We start from the raw sequence: 22,037 nt of genomic DNA on the forward strand, positions 1-22,037 counted from the left end.
CCGGGGAAATAAATGAAGACAATTTGCCTGTAAATGTTTTATATAAATACAATATAGATAGGTCTAAATCCGAGTGATCACTTACATTAATGTTATACTGTATATCATCATATCGTCCAGCCCTAAAACTTGTATAGTTTTTTTTCAGTGTTTATTTAAAAACATCCAATTATGCAGAATATAGTCTGTTCTGTAGCTTTTTGCAGTCTGTAAAAATATACAGTACCTCAGATTTCTGGTCAAATCAAGTTGTACAGTCAATCGCAAAGCTCTTTCCCGTTTTAGATGTGTTTTGTGTGATTTTCACGGCGTTCACGCTGAAAACAAATGCTGCCGGTCAGTCTTTTTGCCACTTGTGGGCGTGACCGCATTCACTCCGGCCGACGGTGACGTCATGCGCATACCCTCTATACAAGTATTCATTTAAATATTCACAAACACAATTACACACAAAAAAAAATCATACTGTCCCAAACTTTGTAGTGTCAACATCAACAAAGTAGCAACTTTGTTGTTGTTTTTGGTCTTGTTTCATTGCAACAATTCATTGCACAACATTGTGGTCAACACAAACCATGTTTATCTTTGTTGCAAATGAAACCTTATTGAGAACCGCTGCGTTTGATATTGCTTGTCTCTCTACTTCAATAAGTCTAGTTCTATCTGCCAGGTGAAAATCATAAATTCAATCACTTAGTTACTAAGTAACAGCACACACAATTCAAGTCACCCGATTTGAGATACCATTCAAGCCCGTAGCACAAAAGCAGGATGAGTTTCTCCAAGCCATTAACCTTTAGTATACACCATAATAATGGAGATGCAAACACAACTAATGAAAAACAAGAAGTTGCAGTCCTTATCTTGCACAGGCTGTGTTCCATCAAACTGAAGCAAAGTCAAGCCACTATTATTCAAAGACTTTCGACTTTCTTCTTCCAGTAATAATTTCCCTAGACACATTCATTTCAACCACAAGAACATGAATACTCAGGTTAGGGTAGAGTACCTGTTGGGGAGCCCTCCAGGACCTCCCCAGAGTACCGCGGCTCCTTGAAGACTGGTCTGTTGTCATTCTGGTCAATAACAGACACGTCCAAGTCTACTGGTCCCTCTACCAACTTGCCACTTAAGTCAGTGGTGGATACCTGGAGCTATAGGAGAGAGAAAGACAAAAAAAGGAAAAACTCAGTTTTTTCTGACAGTAACTGACAAGAGTAAATAAAGTGTTTCTTCAGTTGCTTTCCGTGTCAGGCAGTTGAGATTTCACATATGTGATGAGAGAAGATTCACATCTTAAAGAGAAACCTGAAGAAAACTTTAGATGGATGATAGGATTTTTGTAAAAAGGAACATTAACATATTGTGCTGTCAGCTGAAGAAATCTTCACATAATCATGTAAACAGAAGATTTAATATTCCCGAGATGTTTTACATTTCACGTTGCTCCTTCTTTAACCATTTGCTCACCAATATGACACAGAAAGGTGTTTCTTTCAATATGGACACTTTTGGCCTTACTATAAAAACATACTTTTCACTAGTTTATACAGTATTATTTGCATACTATCAATAATCCCAGAACCACCATGAATAAATGTCATTTCCACATCAACTCAAATCACACGTTTGTGGTGTAAAATCTAAATCATTTTGAAATAAAATACACAACTTTGTTTTAAGATTAATTGCATTTAACCTAACAGACATTTGAATCAAATGTATACACTTTTTACATTTTTGATACAATTTGTTTGAAACTGATGCACAATAAATATGTATTTGTGTAACATTCTCATTGCAGTAAGATGATGAAATCTGCAAGACTGAATTGTTTTTCTGTGAAAATGTACTGTATGTATTATATAATGTAAAATAAGATGTCGAAAGACAATTGAAATTAAATCTGCACAATGAAGCCTTACGAAAAGTAGAATTAAAGATATAGTTACAATTTTAGAGTAAAAAGAAAGTTTAAATCTACCAATACAATATGTTGATGCAATCAACCCCTGTGACATAAAAGTGGCTATAACTGAAGAAACACACATGTACAGAACAAACAACTGAAATTTCTTCTAAAGTACTGTCATGGCCATTATACAACTAATCCTACTCTGCATGTGTCTCTCATAGTTTGTGATGAAAAACAGTTTGGATGATGATGAAAATTTTTTTTTAGGATTGCCTCATGGGTAATGGCTACCTGTGCAGCCTGTGGTCAGCAATTATTAAAAGACCTGAGTGGAGATGAGTGTTTGTCTGTGATTGTGGCTGATTTGCAGTATGAGAGCCTGTCTGCTCTAATGGTGCTGAGGAGAAGAGATACAGGAAGAACAGATTACTAGCTTTCAGAAATACACTCATAATTTTTAACGGCACAGCACTATTTAATTAAATTGCACTGCTTCTTGCTTGTCTGATATCAATATTCGTGCCATATTGATGATAAGAAATGTTTAAGTATGACTTTTTACTTTTTATTTCACCATTAAGTAAAGATTGTAACATAAGACTGTTTTTTTTCAAAAATGACTCGCATTACAACTTAGGCAAGTTTGACTCTTTTACTGAAACAGATCAAACTGCTCATTTAAATGAATTGATTCAGTTTTGAATCCGAGCTTTGAATTCAATCATTCAAATGAAAAGTTTGAAGATTTGTTTGCATTAGCACTAAAATAATAATATTTCCAAATCTAAAAGGCTGCATCTTACTTTTTTAAAATGTTCAAAAGTTTGCGGTCAGTAAGATTTTATTTAGAAAGGACAGTTAATTCTTCAAAAGTGAAGGTAAAGTTGCATATTATTTAGTTTTATATAGGGTTATATTACATATAATATTATAGTAAAACTTTGAAATAAGGTCTCATTTGTCAACATTAGTTAATGCATTAACTAAAATGAACTAACAATGAGTAATACATTTGTTACAGTATTTATTAATTTTGGTAAATTTATTAATAAATTAAAATTATTAAAATTTATTAATAAAAATCCACCTGTTCATTGATTGTTCATGCTAGTTCACAATGTATTAACTAATGTTAAAGGGGTCATATAATGATACATGCACTTTTACAAGTTGATTGTACTGAAATGTGTGTTGGCAGTGCCTGTACACAACCATCATATAATGATAAAAATCCATCCAGTATTTTTTTTTTAACCTCATGTTTCCCCTGTCTTAAATCAAGCCATTCGACCGTGTGACGTCACACAGTCAAACGGCCCTCCCACGATTGTTGATTGACATCAGCGTTTCAACACAGACCCGCCTTTGCTCGTGAGCGAGCTGTCAATCATAGTCCACGCGGACCGGCGCGGTCATTGTTGATATGCTGGAGCACTGTCTATGAGCAGAATGGCGTCTAAGCGATTGTGGTGTTCTGTTCTTGGGTGTAATACCGAACACAGCAGTCATTTTGATGTTCCTAAATCCGAACCGCTGAAGACGCTTTGGGTCTTCACATCTCTATCTTGAGGCCACGAGTTACTATCTTGAGGCCATGAGATACTATCTTGAGGCCATGAGATACTATCTTGAGGCCAAGAGATACTATCTTGAGGCCACAAGTTATTTATCTTGAGGCCACGAGATAGTTATAATAAATTCTTTTGACAAAGTGGGACTAGGAGGGCTCCGTACATTCCAAACCTGCATGACTCACTTTCTTCTGTGGAGCACAACTATATATACACTCACCGGCCACTTTATTAGGTACACCTGTCCAACTGCTCGTTAACACTTAATTTCTAAGCAGCCAATCACATGGCGGCAACTCAGTGCATTTAGGCATGTAGACATGGTCAAGACAATCTCCTGCAGTTCAAACCAAGCATCAGTATGGGGAAGAAAGTTGATTTGAGTGACTTTGAACGTGGCATGATTGTTGGTGCCAGAAGGGCTGGTCTGAGTATTTCAGAAACTGCTAATCTACTGGGATTTTCACGCACAACCATCTCTAGGGTTTACAGAGAATGGTCCGAAAAAGAAAAAACATCCAGTGAGCGGCAGTTCTGTGGGCGGAAATGCCTTGTTGATGCCAGAGGTCAGAGGAGAATGGCCAGACTGGTTCGAGCTGATAGAAGGGCAACAGTGACTGAAATAACCACTCGTTACAACCGAGGTATGCAGCAAAGCATTTGTGAAGCCACAACACGCACAACCTTGAGGCGGATGGGCTACAACAGCAGAAGACTCCACCGGGTACCACTCATCTCCACTACAAATAGGAAAAAGAGGCTACAATTTGCAAGAGCTCACCAAAATTGAACAGTTGAAGACTGGAAAAATGTTGCCTGGTCTGATGAGTCTCGATTTCTGTTGAGACATTCAGATGTTAGAGTCAGAATTTGGCGTAAACAGAATGAGAACATGGAACCATCATGCCTTGTTACCACTGTGCAGGCTGGTGGTGGTGGTGTAATGGTGTGGGGGATGTTTTCCTGGCACACTTTAGGCCCCTTAGTGCCAATTGGGCATCGTTTAAATGCCACGGCCTACCTGAGCATTGTTTCTGACCATGTCCATCCCTTTATGGCCACCATGTACCCATCCTCTGATGGCTACTTCCACCATGTCACAAAGCTCTAATCATTTCAAATTGGTTTCTTGAACATGACAATGAGTTCACTGTACTAAAATGGCCTCCACAGTCACCAGATCTCAACCCAATAGAGCATCTTTGGGATGTGGTGGAACGGGAGATTCGCATCATGGATGTGCAGCCGACAAATCTGCGGCAACTGTGTGATGCCATCATGTCAATATGGACCAAACTCCCTGAGGAATGCTTCCAGCACCTTGTTGAATCTATGCCACGAAGAATTGAGGCAGTTCTGAAGGAAAAAGGGGGTCCAACCCGTTACTAGCATGGGGTACCTAATAAAGTGGCCGGTGAGTGTATATATATATATATATATATATATATATATATAAATAAAATAAAGTTACTGCATTTTTGTTGATGTTTTTATATATATTTTTTTAGATTAACACATAGGAAAAGATTCCATCAGATATTCATTGCTAAAGTTGTTTTTTACTTATTGAATGTGCTATATGTGAGGGACACACCTGGCATTTGTTTTTTTAGAATGATACTTGGTCTGTCAGCACACACTCTTTATATCTCCTCTTCTCACCAGAATCTGATACATAAAGTTCAAAGTGTTGCTTCAGCATAGATTACCGGTGCGCAAAACAAAACATAACTCTACAGGGTAGTGTTAGAGCTGCCCAGTAGGGGAGTTCTGAGCTCTTTTATTAGACAGTGATTTGCATCCGGTCAACGTGTTTCACGGGCCACTTGCTCAGGAGTGTCGTGTAAGCAGTAACATTTTTAGCCTGGGGTATATGATTTGGCGTACAAGTGTGCGTGTTTGTGTTTGAGACAGAGAGACAGGACGTGCTGTGCGTTATGCCTTTTTTGCTTTGCGATGTACACCTCGCAGTAGTTACGGCAGTGCTAGGAGATGGGAGGAATGAATAAGTGATGTGGGCTTTAGGGAGGCCCGGTTCTGAGGCGGTGAGGCTGAGAGATTGAGGCACAGAAGCGAGGCAGATGTAGAGCCTCAACCATCACTGCACTCTCAGGTGGGCCCTTGTGAAACTTCACACTGTGAAAAGCAGATAAATCTTATTTCGCTCCTTTTGTTCTCGCACATCCCTTCTGTCACACTTTCAAACATATCCCCACGCTGTTTTTATTTTTCATAATGCATTCTCATTTTCCCCACACGACTCGCTGTTTTGTCTACCTGTTTTTAAGCTTGTGTACAGATTCCCAGTTTCTTTTTGTCTCTTTATGAATCCATTCTCTCCAACCGTTTTACCTCTTTTTCAGTAACCTTGGACTCTGTGGTTCGGCTCTTTGCTTCTTAGTGAGGATTTTTAGTCAATTTAGGCTGGAACAAGCTGAGAAAATTTTATAATCTGGAAAAGCTGTGGAAAAACCAAGCATAAAGGGATTGTTCACTCAAAAATTAAATTTCTGTCAACATTTACTCACCCTCATGTCGTTGCCAGAACTCTATGACATTCTTCTAAATATATATATATATATATATATATATATATATATATATATATATATATATATATATATATATATATATATATAAATGTAGAGTACACTAACTTTTTTATTCAGCAAGGATTCATTCAACTAATCAAAAGTGTCAATAAAAAAACTTTCACATTGTTACTGAAATTTCAAATAAATGCTGTTTGGCCATCAGAAGAATAAAATTATTATTTACATATATTAAAATAGAAAATATGATATAAAATGTCATGATATTAGTGTTTTTACTGTTTTAATATGTTTTTGATCAAATTAATGAAGCATTGTATCTATGTATATACAGTATATACATTTTTATCTATCTAAGCAACAGTGGAAGGGCCTGACAGAATGCTTAAAACATTACAAATCAATAAAAAAAAATCAATAGAGAAATAAACAATTTGTCACATTAAAGCCGTCAATATTTGTAAAAATCTACTTCTATAAGCTCCTGGAAAGGCACCGGTTTTATAACGTGACTCACAACTTCCCTGGCTCAGAGCGGAAACATTAAGAGCTCAAATTAGCTGCTCATAACTCCTGGCTGCGTTAACGGATGATGAGTCTCCCCTCCCTTCTCACCCCAGTGGAAATGACCAATGATAGCACTTGCCATTTTGCATTACCCTAAGAGCCCATCAGGAATGATCCATTACGCAGAGTGGCCAAAACGGGGGAGTTCCTCTCTCAGCCAGCACATTACCCGAGCTCTGCGATCGCTGCCAGTAATGCATGACATCACTCTCATCTGCTCTCTCTGTCTCTCACGGAAGCATAGGTCAGTCTCTTTGTCTGACCGCAACCAGTACAGTCATGAGTCCGCTCAACAGATATCATGCTCTCAATGCCCACATCAGAGTTTATAGCACTAATGGTTCGATTCATCATCATAGCCTGCTGCTCTTCTCTCTGGCGTTCATAGACAGAGAGAGAACATTCACTAGGGTTCACACAGACTAGTCGATTAGTTCTGCCACTAGTTAACGAGTTGGATGTGCTTTTAAGAGTGTGTAAACACCCTTTACGCATCTTAAATGAGTAACTGTTGGGTCAGGGATCTTGTATAAAAATCCACTCTATCCTAACGCTGGGATCCCTTGGGACTCTCTTGCACTGGGGTAAAAAAGTCTGAGAAAACACTGACAATCTGTAATTCTTCAAAAACTTTATATACAGTATATATATAAAAATAGAAAATCTACTTGTGATATAAAGTCACATAATCTATCCTGTAGCTCAAACAGTAAAGCGCTGGCGCTTGCAACGGCAAGGTCATGGGTTCGATTCCCAAGGAAAGCAAGAACTTATAAGAATGTTAATGTCTACCTCGAAATGCAATGTAAATATAAGTATAAAGTTGTAATTGTGAGACAAATACGTGAGACAATTACGATAGAAAGTCACAATAATGAGAAATAAGTTGCAGTTGCAAAATATTATGTCAAATTTGGAATCAAAAATTCACAAATGGGTAATAAAGTAATACATTTTTTATTTTTTTTATTTAGTGGTAGTCTGAAACAAGTTGGTTTTGCATGTTAGTTTCAATAATGGAGTTGTGAAATTTACAGTATTTAGAATAAATTAAAGTATTTAAAGGGAAAGTTCATCCAATTTTTTTTCTGTCACAAAAACAAACAAACAAAAAAACAGTGACATGTCTCAAAATTATCTTGTTGTTCACAGAACAAAAAGTCATACAATTTTGAATGAGTAAATTAACTTTTTTAAAGTAAAATGTCCTTTTAATTTCCAAAGATCCAGGAAAATTTTATTTTCATGACAGAAATAAAATTACATTTTTAAAGGGAAGTGATCAACGCCTCCCTCAAATCCCTTGCGTAAATCTTGTCAGTGTGAACTGTCGAAAAGCATATGTCTGCCTTTTAAATCTTTTATATATGTATGCCTATTAAATCCAAAGCTAAACAACATTCATAGTGACTTAAGCTACAGCAAGTATGCCGCACACATTACAGCATACATCAAACATCATTACACCCCATCAGACCCCCTGGTGTGGCTCATTTTCTGTAAAACAGACGTGTCAGCGCACTACAGGAGCACGAAGAGTTCTGGGCCTGATTTTCTGGAGAAGTATGCACACAGGCATTCATTGTATCAGCTATCCAATCATGCGTACGGGAGCAAGACAAAACTTACATAAGCCGACTTCAAAAAGTAGCACCCTTCGCATATCCAGAAGCCTCATTCCCTTAAAAGCACCTTTGATATCCTAGTCTGTCTTCCCACAGAGACACCATCCTTAACTGGCAGTCTTTGCCATTCATGCTGCTGTTGTTTTCATCCTATTGCCCTTCCTTTCTGCTGCCTGCACTTTCTGACTCTCATCTAAGGGGTGTTTACATCCCTGTCAAGTGCACTTATACCCCGCTGTTCTTCGCAAAGCCCCTGTGAACCCTGAGACACGGGAGATGGACAAGTGCTCTCTCTCCTCTCATCACAGTCAAAACGTCCTCAGATAATCCACTACAAAACAAATGGCACAAACACACTGAAATCACTCGATTCTGAGGAAAATAGTGGACTGACAGGGGCAGTCCCTGGAGTTTGACTAAGGCAGCAGCGGTAATACAAGCGATTCATAGAATGTGCAATGTTGTTGATACATTTATTTTTTGACAATGTAAAGGTTTAGTTGAACTCTGAAAATGATCGGAAGCTTCAGAACCGACTCATATATGATCAGAACTGCAGCTTACAGTAAATGCTTCTTTCACTAAGAATAGTCTAAAGCAGAGCATTTGTTTATGAGTTAATCATGGAGAAAAACCCTATTAACGGACATTTTGTTGATTAACTCTTTCCCCGCCAGCGTTTTTCAAAATAAGTTGCCAGACACCGCTAGTGTTTTTGATCACGTTCACAAAAATGTCATGGCCAGAATATTTTGTTGTATGAATATATGAACATTCAAAAGAAAGAACAGAGCCTCTGCTTAAAAAAAAAAAGTTTTATTCTAGCCTCATGCATTGTTTTTTAATCAATACTTGAATGTGGGTAACTTTCACAAAAAGCGAAATTTTTTAACAAAAAGCTTTCAAAAATTCTTTTTTAAAGATTACAATGTAAGGAATATTTTTATCGCTTGTTTCTACTCCTTTTTTTGGCTGTGTTTTGATGCAGAGATTCTGTACTCTTTCAGAAGATAAGTAATAGCATTTAACCTGTGAAAACCCAGAAAGCTGGAAAATTCTGTCAAGGGAATCATAATTGGCGAAAATTTTCGTCAATGACGGGGAAAGAGTAAATAAAATGTAGGCGGAAGGTTAACAAAAGTTAACTGCAAATTTTCATTTCTGAAAAAAACACGCTAGCTTCATAAACTTTGCTTTTGTAGTTCAAATATATATATATATATATATATATATATATATATATATGTCGTATAACATGACAGTTACATTAATATCATTCAATTCAATTCAATTCCTAAGATTCAATTTCAAATTGCAATTTTGCATCCTGTTTGGACTGTACTGTACTGTACTGTAAGACACTGTCAATTCAGTTCTGAATGACACACAACCCTGGTATCCACACAAACGAGTTTTCTTTCTGTAACATCAAACTAAACACATTATCAACAGTAATTATGATAATGAAAATGCAATAAAATACTATAACCAATTGACAGCTCTAGTTTTCAGTGCTGTAGTGCTTAGCAGGGAGGGATGCATCACTTTACATTCAGAGCAGGCATCTGGCCATTGACGTGCAGTCTGGCTGTTACGCAGCCATGTCAGTCTGTCTGTTTTGCTTAGACCACATCTGTCCACATTTCTTCTGTGTAAATTTACAGCCTTACTTGTGACTTCATCTTCCTCCCAATCTCTCTTCCCGCTCTCTTTATGTCTGTGCTGAATATCGCACAAAAGGATCACAGTTGTCACATTATTGGTCAATACTATGCAAATAATATTCACCCATATTCTTTCCCATCAGAGCTTTCTTCTGTATATTCATCATTGCTCTTGCATCAATACGGAGAGAGTGTTTCTTACAATAGCATCAGGAGTATATTTAAAAGTGCAATGTGTAAAAATTGAGTATCTATTAACAGAAATGCAATATGACATCCCTAACTATGTGTTCAGTGGTGTATACTTAAACCGTAATGTTTTTATTACCTTAGAATGAGACATTTAAATCTACATAACCGCGGGCACCCCCTTCTATGAAGGTCGACATATTGTGACGTCATGTTTCTACCGTAGCCGACAGCGAACAAACAGCGCTACAGAGCGCGTTTCATCACTACCTTGAAAGAGAAGCAGCAGAAAGCTAGAAGCTAGCCATAGACACCGTGAGTAGTGATTTTTCCCTTGTCAGTGGTGTAAAATATGTAGTTGGATTGTTTCATGTAACTTAGTTCTTCTCCCTCGCTGTGTTATGGCTTTGCTATGTGGGGATAAATGTGCTGGTTACGTTCGTGAGACAGCTGATTAGTATTCTTGTCATTGACCGTAAAACAGTATGTTACAGGAATCACCAACCCGTCGATCGCGGTCGACAAGTCGATCTTGGAAGCATTTTAAGTCGATCGCGAAGAGTTTTCAAAATCAGACAAAAAAAGCCTATTGTGTGTAGTAAATGGTGTCTAGGGGATGCGGAGGCGCGCGCGCTGTTACAATCATGTCATTTTTGCCGCGCGCACCTTTGGGCTCATGCGGACGCGTCGAGTTTAAACAAGGCTTTACGCTTTAACCAGCTCAGCCACAGTAACAGCTCATATTTAGCCTGGTAAACTTTTACTACCCTGTTAGAAAAAATATACAGTTGCATAGTTTCAAGTGGTTCTTCTCCCTCGCTGTATTATGGGTTTGCTATGTGGGGAGAAATGTGCTGGTTATGTTTGTGAGACAATCAGCTGATTACTATTATTATATTATATTATATATTAAGACCCTTGATCCTCACCTGACTATGGCTTTGTAAACTTTATCCATGATGTGGTTTATAATGGACTGTGTTACAGAAACAGTGACAATGTTACACACTCTTGGCTTACTCTGGCTATTCTCTGCTGTCTTAGACGACGATGTGTTTGTCCCGTTTTAGCCACCGTAGCTTCTTCGAAAGGGAGGGGTGAGCAGTGGGCTGAGCCCTTAACTCTCTGGGGTCGGCGGTCTCGCCGGCGATACCAGCTCACTTTTTTCCTTATCAGTGCAAAAGAGACTCAAATTACTCTGTTAATTTTGATCTTACATATAAGTGTTGTACATCATTCGATCCTGTTAAGTTTGTATTTTTTTTGTGGAACCTCATAATAAAAACAAAGTGTTGTGCTTTTCGCCTAATAAAGAAAAATAAACATGATGCGCGTTCTGCGTTCTCTCTGTCAGTGAAGTCCATTCTGAAACGCGTCCGAAAAATCATCTGTAACTCTGCAAATACTCAGTCAAACAGGTATACAGGCACACAGGCATGAAGCCTGAATTATCTTCTTTTAAATGAAGTAATTTATATAAAAAAAATGTTTTCTCATTTTATGTAATCTGTACGAAAAGAGAGAGATGACAGTCGTTCTCGTCTCAGCTCATTAAAGTTAATTTGACCACGCCCACGGAGCGCGCGCTCTATTCAAACACAAACGCTCTGAGGCGATCCACGCCCACACATCAGCTGCATAACCCACCGAAAGAGACCCATATTTACGACGCTGTGAGGAATAATAGTTCTATCTTAATAATAATCCTGGAAAAAATTACCTCAGAAGTAGGCTACAGGTAGTTTCATTTGGAGGAGCAACGGATCCAGCCGAGGAAATAGGTACATTCTTTATTTTCAAGTGCTTTGTTCTAATCGCGATATGGAATAGTGTCTGTAAACAAAAAGACTGTTTGAATCGCGTTTTTGTGTGTGAATGAATGAACAGCTTTTACCTAACTATATTCCAATACTGAGATGAGTAAAAATCGACTGAAATATGTTGAAATAAAATATTTTTGTATAAGCAACGTATTAAACTGCAAATTAACATTTAAATGTCCTATCATAAAAACGATATGTTACATATGAAAGACAAGATGTCGTTTTTACTGTAAAATACTGCCACATCAAATAAGCTTGTTTGCTAAAATGTAGTGTTTGTTCGATTGTAAGCTATATTCAAACTAATTAATCCGCAACTGTGAAATATGTATGATAAAATGTATACTTTAGTATATAATACAAAGAAAGATTACATTTGGAATATAGTTAAAATTTTAATTGTTGTTGTAATTGTAACCTTTTTATTAAAATAGCAAAAATATATGTAGGCTACATATAAATAAATCTTAGGTAAATCTTAAAAGCTCAATATAAGCCTCCTCTTTAAATTATTTGTATTGTGTTTTATTAGTGACACATTTGGGATATATTCCCAAACTTTCTGTAAAAACAGTATGAGAATTAACTGCACAATTACTAGAAATTTTTACATTTGATATTATACAATTTGAAAGCACAATTTGAAAAATAAATAAATAATTGGAACTGTGAACCAATTTTGTATTATATAGGCATATATATATATATATATATATATATATATATATATATAGTCATTGCATTCTTGTGGCTCAGTGACACACCTGAATGAAAGGGTCATTAGTATGCTGCCCCATTATGCGCTCATTATGCGGGCCCATTGTCTTCTCAGGTGTGAATCACAGCAGGTCACACCCCTGCGCATATTGCCTTTCCAAACAAAAAGTGTCATTTTTAAATTTAAACCAATCTATTGTTTTACGGAATGATAAAGCAGGATGATTTTCAGATCATTTTGAAGAAAAAACTCTAGCCGACAACATCCATTAGTCAAAAGTCTTGTGGACAGATATTTAGTATGTGTTTTGTGGCCTTATTTCAGAAACTTTAAGTTTTAGTTTTTTCAATAACCACGCATAAACAATATTCTCTCAAAAATACAAACATGTACATACATGTTGATAACACATTATGGTAGCCCTGTTTGTGCTAAATAGAGTGTAATTACACCTTTGCCAGTAATATGTTTATAAGCAACTGAAAAAAGCACAAATGTCAGAGTATGTCAAAACATCTCAAGGACCCAAAAAACACCTTGGACCCCAGAGGGTTAATGCAACTCGCAACCGAACCACTAGATGTCGCTAAAAAATACACACTGTACCTTTAAAGGGATAGGTCACCTGAAAAAAAAATCCTGAAAAAAGAAAATCACTTACTTTGACTACCTTTCTTATATTGAACACATATCTGCTTGATAATAATAGCAGATTCTCCAAGTTGATCTTTTCCATACAATGAAAGTGAATGGAGACAATACCTCTCAAGCAAGATATTTAAAGTAAAACTTTCAGTGAACATCATGGAACATGATGACAGAATTTTATTTTTGGGTGAACTATCCAGTTAAATCTGTAATCACATCCATACCAGCACCAGGGAAAAGGGGGTAAATGTCAACTGTCCCACCTGAGGTGGGAGTTTCACCAAATCTAACAGAATATAACAGAGAACTGAGTGTAAGAGTATGAGAGAAAGTAGAGGCAAATGACAAACTTTTCTCACTCGCAACGCAGCCACGCTTTCCCTTCACTTCTCCATTGTGTCGACATTCATTTTACATTCCAGTCTTCTGACTTTCAAGTTTCACGGTTAAATAAACATCTGTATTGGTGTGCTAGCATGCAAAAATATCGATAGATATTGGTGTTTATTCTCATTATGTGCTGTAAAAGATAGCTTTTTAAGCTTTTTAAGTCTCGTTAACTCGACTTGTCCTCACTCACAGAGAATGCAGACAACACTTTGAGACACAAATGAACTATAAACATATTTATCAACGTGATCTGACTTCTGCAATACATACATTTATGAAGCAGCACAAAATACTGAAGTGAACTAATCACAAAGTGCTTTAAAAGGTCTATTGGGATTGATGTAAAGTAAACAGGGCTTAAACACAGTATAAACAGTAGGGCCTGTAAAGCTGACTCAGTCTGGAAATTTAAGATATTGATTCTGCAATTTGAGGTTTAGACAAAAAAAAATCTCTGTTTTTAAGATAATTTACACATTTCAATTATATAAGAAATTTTCTAAAAATTGAACGGAGTCATCTTTGAATGGTAGGCTATGTCATGTTTCAGCAGTCTATTAGTCATAAGCAAAAATATAGAATAACCAGGTTCAGAAATGAATAGGAGCGTGGGTTCAAAAATGCCACCAAAATTACTAAAAATGCCTTAAATTCAAGATATGTGAGCAAAAATTCCCATCTAATGTATTCCTTTTTTAACAAGATATCACACGAGCCAGAGAGCTGTGTTTTCTCTAATACCTATCACCACAATTGCAAATGTGATATTGATTTTATAAAACTTTTTTTAAATATATATATTAGACATAATATTGACAATGCATTATGTCTTTGCTCTACATTTTGCCAATAAAATAGTGCCTAACAAACACAGCAGAACAGATCTCAGCGCAACACACAGTGGTGTTTCGTTCCTGAATGAATCCATGTTTTGAACAAATCAGTTAAATTAAATGATTCAATGACTCACTCATTGAGACTGTGATTGCCACCTACTCTCAAATATAAGAAAAGGTCATTTCTGACACTGTTCAGGACTTAAAATAATATGGATGTCAATACATCAAAATAGCCTATGTAATCGTGATTAATATGATGATTTTGCAATATGTGTTTTTTTTCTCCCACACAACCTTGAGGGTTGCAATAATGAACATTTAACTTGTGCTCTTTTTCTTGGTTTGGGCCACTTCCCCTCAAAATGTCTGTGTACGCCCCCGCATTTCATCTACAAACATGTACTACATGTTCAAATAAAGTTTTGACAATAAATGATAAACTTCACATTTTGAAGCCTTGAAACTATATATATATATAAAAAAAGAATTTTGTAGATTTGTAAAATGCACATTAGCTTTTTTTTCCATCAACTGATTAAAATTTACAACAGTGCACAATAATTCAGTCTGATTTTCAATAGTCTGAGCAAAAATGGCAGACAGGCAACATGGAAAATGGAAATGCATTCATAATCACTGTACACAAAGCATCACTGCGCTTAAAAATACTACTGAATTAAGCATTAGAAAGTGATGAAAAGAAAATGCCATACATTTTTGTCTGAAAACAGATGGTTCTCTTCACTGACTTCAGAGATACATGTAACTTCTTGATTCATACATTCATTCATATATCGGTTGTATAAGGTTTTAGAGGTTGTAAACCTCATGTTTTCACAAGCAAAATCCTACGCTGCATGCTGTGCATAAGACTGTTGTTACCATTGCTTAATGCTGGACAGTGTTTACTGTGGAATTTTCAAAATACGTGCGGTAATAAAACACGTTTAATGATCATTAAAATATGAAACGGTACAACTAATCGTCTGGAATTTGATCATGGTTTATCGTCGAACTAGTAACCCCTACTATGTACATGCTATGTAAATATTCTATGTACAACATCAAAGGCCACATGCAACTGTTTGCCCTTTAATTATGCAACTCAGTAACCTTATTTATTATTCATTATATTAGAGCATCACTAAGCAACAAGAAATCAATGAGACTTGTGTTGTGGGTTTGTGTGCGCTATGGAGGTTGTTATCTGCTCTGATGGATGGAAATGATTGTGAGCTGTCTAGTGCACACTGCGGACACCATTACACTGCTACAATATACCTGAGGTGACTGAGTCACGACACAATGATGCAATTAAGAAATCTGGTCACGCATAGAGTACAAGCAAACACTTTAAATGATGCATTTGTCTTACTACACCTCATTAGCTGTGTTTACAATCGGACTATTGTTTCCATTAAGACAATTATTAAATTGCAACGTAAACAGCAATTTTCAATTACCTTACTATGAATAATTACAGATTTGAAATAAACATGATTGTATTTAAAACCTGCTGAGTTTCCAATTTTAGTCAGATTAATACGGATATAAACACTGTACTCTGAATATGACTCTATTAAAGTTTTCACAATTCATTTTGTGGCATTATTACGGATATAAACACTGTACTCTGACTATGACAACTAATAAAGTTTTCACTTCATTTTGTGGCATAATCAAATCACATGGGAATGCATACCCTTTGCAAACTACAAAATATGTAATTAAATACTGTACTTGCTAAAATGTAAAAATGGCAGCTTTGCTGAAATTCCCATGAATTCCCATATGTTATCTGCAAACATATACAGTGATAACAAAACAACAAGATTAGTGTTAACTCGCCTTGAGTAATTGAGTCTTCATTAAAAAATAAAAAATAAAAATCTTAACAACCCCAACTTTTAAATGGAGGTGTATTGTATATATTGTATTGCAGCAACTGGAAAATTAAAGATTCCACTTAACAACACTGAAATAATATACTGATAATCCCGCATAAAAGCATTTAAAGGTGCAGTAAGCGATTTCAGAGAGATAGTTGAAATTTGAAATCAACCCAAACAAACACAGCCCTACCTTCATTGCTCTGCCCCAAAAATGCACGAATACGCAACGCAAGAGTGGATGTCTCTTTATCAAAGCAGAAGCAAAGCAAAATAATGCGAAAAAAACCCCGATAATGAACGAACGACAAGGAATCTAATGAACATACCAACCCGGCGGTCACACTAAATGCGTCTATAGCACGCATTGTATTTAGCGTGCAATTTGTACGTGAAAATTGTTACGTGCATATGATACGCATGGGTAGGTTTAGTAGTGGTGTGGGGTACGTATGTATTATACATTTGGTTAGAATTAGTGGTGTGGGGTGCGTGTGTACTACACGCAATTACGTGCGTATCATATGCACGTGAAAACTGTATCATATTCACGTTAAAAACTAATTTTCGCGTATAAATTGCACGATAAACACAATGCGTGCTATAGAGACGCATTTTCATGAGATCAGGCTGAACATATAGTACACAAGAGTATAAGCAAGAGTTTGTTGTTATTCGGCAGCAGCACACCAGATCCAGACAAACAATGACACTCAAAACTGTCCTGTTACTATCTAAGATTACAACGACAGCATATTTTGGTTCTGTGCAACATAGCAAAACCAATGTTACTCACATATGAAGCAGAAACAAAGCAAACTCTGTGTCCGGTTTCAGGCCTTCCCGCTTAGCTCTCTCCAGCACTGGAAAGCTTTTCTAATATTAGCGTGGGGTCTAGAGCTCTTGCCTGATCATAACCCTTCTTTTTCCAGTGATATTCCTTATCTTTTTTGCAATGTCTCTCAGCCATCTCTCTTTCTACAGTCTTTCTTCAAATCTCCCTCTTGCTCACTCTCTCTCCTCCCCTATTATGAGTGTATATGCCCCCTACTGCTTATTGGCTAAAAGTGTGTTGTGCTGCTTGGTCCGATCCACTTTCAACAGCCTTTCGCAGAAATCGCTATCTGCACCTTTAAATGTTCATTTCATGTGGGATCACATATTCTACAGATGTAACTTAAATCTTTTCTGCACCATTCAGAATGTAAACTTCAGTTTCAAAGATTAGAAATCTCATTCAGCACAAAAATTACTGAACCGTTACACTCTTGATATGTTTGTGAATGTTTCTTATCTTTGCAGGATTTACATTTTTTTTTCAGACTGCTGTGCACAGTGCTTTGTATCATGATGAACATCTTCATGACATTTTGCCACTGACATGGTTAAAAAGATTATAAAGATCCATGTTCATGTTAAAGCCTCCCGGTAAAGTTAAATTCTCCCGACAGGGTCACAGCAAGAGGCAGCGCCACATCCCAGTATGCCTGTAGAAATATTCCTCCTCATTTCAGCCCACTGCAATGCCTGTTGTTTCAATAAACCAGCGAGGTAGTGGTTTCTGCTAGCATCAATAGAAATTTTCCCAAGCGAAAATTGCTGTGTATGAGCAGACAGTCATTTCATTTGGATGAAAATGACTTATTAAAGGTGAAGGAATAGGGAGAATGAGAAAATGGGGGTCTTCACAACAGTGAAACTTATAGATGTTCACATCAATGGCTTCAATAGCCAAAATTAGCTCCTAGACACTATTAAGACATGCTCATTAGCTCATTATGTCGTTGTAAAACAGAATTCAAAACTACAGTCCTCTTTTCCTATTTTTCTCTGCACAGAATATGATCTCATGCTCATGCTTTCTATGAACATATCCATTGAGTGGCCACAGCACAGTGTGTGTGCACAGATATCAAAATATAAAACATGTTTGATATCCTCCGACTGGAAGGACTCAGTCTAAAGGTAAAAATTCTAAGTCTGTGGCCATCATGCACTACCCGATTTTCTGTAAAATCTGTCAACTCCGACTGCCCAATACCTTCAGACTGGATCTGACTTTTGGCAATTAGCGTCAGCCCATTCAGACTGAAAATCAGTGCAAAAGTGATGTAGCATATTCCAGCCTTAATATTCACCCATATTCTGTTACACTAGATTTTTCAACTGTATTCTAACCAGTGTTGTGCAAGTTACTTCCAAACTGTAATACATTATATATTACTTGTTACTGTTATTTAAAAGTAATTCATTACCTTACAATATTACTGTCTCAGAATTGTAATGCGTTACATTACTCCTGTATTACTTTTGAGTTACTTTCACCAAAATAACTATACAGAAGTAGAACTTAACATTCTAAATGACTAGGGCTGTAACGATATGCGATATGAAACCGAAATCGCGACACTCTTCCAACTCCCAGCGTTATCCATACCTTCCAGATCCAATGCTACCACATCTTTAAATTACTATTAGTATTATTTGAAGTTAACTTAACATTATAAAATACGTAGACCTACACCACAAAACTAGTTGAGGATAAATTATTTAAAATTTGGGAATTCCAGCGTTATGGACATGACATTTGCAGTCAAAACTTGAAATATAAATTCTCAGAAAATGCATTAATACCAAAATATTGAAACGTCTGTTTATCCATAGGCTCCTCCCTGAAAGGAGTCCAGACATTAGAAAAATATCAGTCTACACATGCGTTTTATATTTAATATTAGGGAAATAGACAGTCATGCGTGACAAAACTTCTAGGAGGCAGCGATTTTTTTTTTTTTTTTTTTTTTGTAATTCTGTGAATTACACTGCGCAAATCGGATGAAGAAGGGTTGGCTCTCCACAGAACATAAAATGTTCATTTTATTTTATTTTCCTGTTCGCATTTATGAGGAAAAAACAATGTTACAGACGTGACAGTTCTCCATTACGGACGCGACCGCTGAAGCGGCACTAAAAGACTGCTTTAAAACTTTCACAGAGACCTTACACAGAAGACACAAAAGCCTTTCTTTAAAGTGAATTTCGTTTTGTATTAATTGTATCTTAATTGTAATCAATGTTTCATCAACCAATTACTTGGATAAGTTGGATTTAATAAATAAGAAGTAGGCTAAATATAGCAGACAATTATAGATAGGCCATCACGACACGGAGGTGAACTGGAGCGCGTCTTATAAATGAACCGAAACTCAGCATATAAGGTAGCCTATTCACGGACCTGAAAAATATATCTATATTGAAATGTCTACTTGTAAACAGAACAATTCAAAACGAAAGAAAACAGACTCTGCTTATGAAATGAAATGTGCATTTCTCTCTGGTGCATTCACTAGCTGCGAAGATCGCGAGTCAGCATCGTCAACTTCATCTTGACTTTATTAATAAACAATTAAAATGTCTCCTTGCTATATTTGACATATTCATAATCATTGCTTTTGCCGGTTCTTTGTGACAGCTTTTAGGTGCTTTATCGGCAGCGCCGCCGCCCTTACATGAACGCGTCACCACCGCATCAAAAACATGATTGCGTGATAAAAACATGAAAAATAACACATAAACATAGCCTAACTGTTTAGAAAGGAAACCGCTTTTCCACTGGCCAGCGCAAGCACAGAGGCCGAAATCATACTTCACGGCACTCCTGTAAAAAATAAATCGCTATACAAATATATCAGACGCTGCCATTTAGTCTTTATTTACAGACTTGGACACCACACGCGGCTATTGACTGACCACGAACAGGTAATTTAGCCTACTTGCATTTTTCATTCGTTAATGTCTCGCGGTCTTGCTTTTTTTTTTTTTCTTTTTTTTTTTACAATTAAAACTAAAAGTCTGTTGTAACGCAAGCCTTACTGAACATGTACCGAGTAAAATATTACTGAAAATTGATTAGTAATGCCTTACACTACTGCGTTACAGCAAAAAGTAATATGTTACTGTAATGCATTACTTTTGTAACGCGTTACTCCCAACACTGATTCTAACAACAAAACCAAGGGTATATTTACATATCAGGTGTACAAGCACCAGAGAAAGAGGATTAATTAATATCCAGGAGACAATGTCCCTTTGAGATGGGAGCTCTATCAAATTTGGTCTCTTTTAGTGCCAGAGATAGTGTTGTAATATTCTATTAAAAGAGGTAGTGAATAAGTAAAGAAAGCTACACATATGGAGGGAGTTTGATATGTGTTCTCTAGAGAGATACTCATCTCCTCTGAGACTCCAGTCCTCTGGGGCTGGAAGATTTTGAGAGGTACTCCCAATAGAAATCTTCAGGAAATGGGTCTGAAGGTGAAATCTCTTCACATGACAGACCCCCTGCGACCCTCTGTTTTATGAGATTTTATAGTCAGAAAAAAAAGGCTGTAAAAATAACAGAGACTATAGGAGAAGCATACAGACGACTATAGAAAAATTATTAGATCTGGTTGAATCTAGCAAGTCTGTCAAAAGACAGATATTTGTCAAGAATGTTTAGCTTTCATGAATAAAAGAGCCATATAGAAAAGACATTTGTATTTGACCCTCAAACACAAAGAACCAGACGGTGAGAATATAGTAGGGATGTCCTGATCAGGTTTTTTTGCCCTCGAGTCCGAGTCCAAGTCGTTTGATTTTGAGTATCTATACCGAGTCCCGATCCGATACTTATATAATACATAAAAAAAGAATAAAGAAGAGAGAAAAAACAGATCCAGGATGTTCCTTATTTTTTATTTAATTCACCTTATTTTAACATTCAACAACTCTGTTAACAAACAGAGCACTTCTGTGAGGTAGCTTGAACAATCAAGTAATAAATAACATAAAATCTTCACTTTTGGACTTTAGTGCAACAGTAAATATAGAAAAAGTCTAATATAAAAACAAATAGCACCTCAACTTAAAATACCCGGCAGGCATGTAAACAAAAAATAAAAATGTTTTAAAAGTGTATAAAAAAATAATGAGAATATATATATATACACTCACCGGCCACTTTATTAGGTACCCCATGCTAGTAACGGGTTGGACCCCCTTTTGCCTTCAGAACTGCCTCAATTCTTCGTGGCATAGATTCAACAAGGTGCTGGAAGCATTCCTCAGGGAGTTTGGTCCATATTGACATGATGGCATCACACAGTTGCCGCAGATTTGTCGGCTGCACATCCATGATGCGAATCTCCCGTTCCACCACATCCCAAAGATGCTCTATTGGGTTGAGATCTGGTGACTGTGGAGGCCATTTTAGTACAGTGAACTCATTGTCATGTTCAAGAAACCAATTTGAAATGATTAGAGCTTTGTGACATGGTGGAAGTAGCCATCAGAGGATGGGTACATGGTGGCCATAAAGGGATGGACATGGTCAGAAACAATGCTCAGGTAGGCCGTGGCATTTAAACGATGCCCAATTGGCACTAAGGGGCCTAAAGTGTGCCAGGAAAACATCCCCCACACCATTACACCACCACCACCAGCCTGCACAGTGGTAACAAGGCATGATGGTTCCATGTTCTCATTCTGTTTACGCCAAATTCTGACTCTAACATCTGAATGTCTCAACAGAAATCGAGACTCATCAGACCAGGCAACATTTTTCCAGTCTTCAACTGTTCAATTTTGGTGAGCTCTTGCAAATTGTAGC

The 22,037-nt window shown here is 36.8% G+C and overlaps 1 protein-coding gene across 1 annotated transcript in view; it reads right to left on the reverse strand.

The window, feature by feature from the left end:
- Nucleotides 1–22,037, reverse strand: part of cdh13 (cadherin 13, H-cadherin (heart)) — a 430,791-nt gene that overhangs the window by 176,278 nt on the left and 232,476 nt on the right. The window contains exon 6 of the mRNA XM_056261289.1: nt 1,010–1,154. Coding sequence (XP_056117264.1) covers nt 1,010–1,154 — 145 coding nt within the window. The remainder of the gene's footprint in view (nt 1–1,009; nt 1,155–22,037) is intronic.

The sequence above is a fragment of the Rhinichthys klamathensis genome, unplaced genomic scaffold (genome assembly GCF_029890125.1).
Source record: "Rhinichthys klamathensis goyatoka isolate OS25496 unplaced genomic scaffold, OSU_Roscu_1.1 h1tg000181l_1, whole genome shotgun sequence".
NCBI classification, from domain to species: Eukaryota; Metazoa; Chordata; class Actinopteri; order Cypriniformes; family Leuciscidae; genus Rhinichthys; species Rhinichthys klamathensis.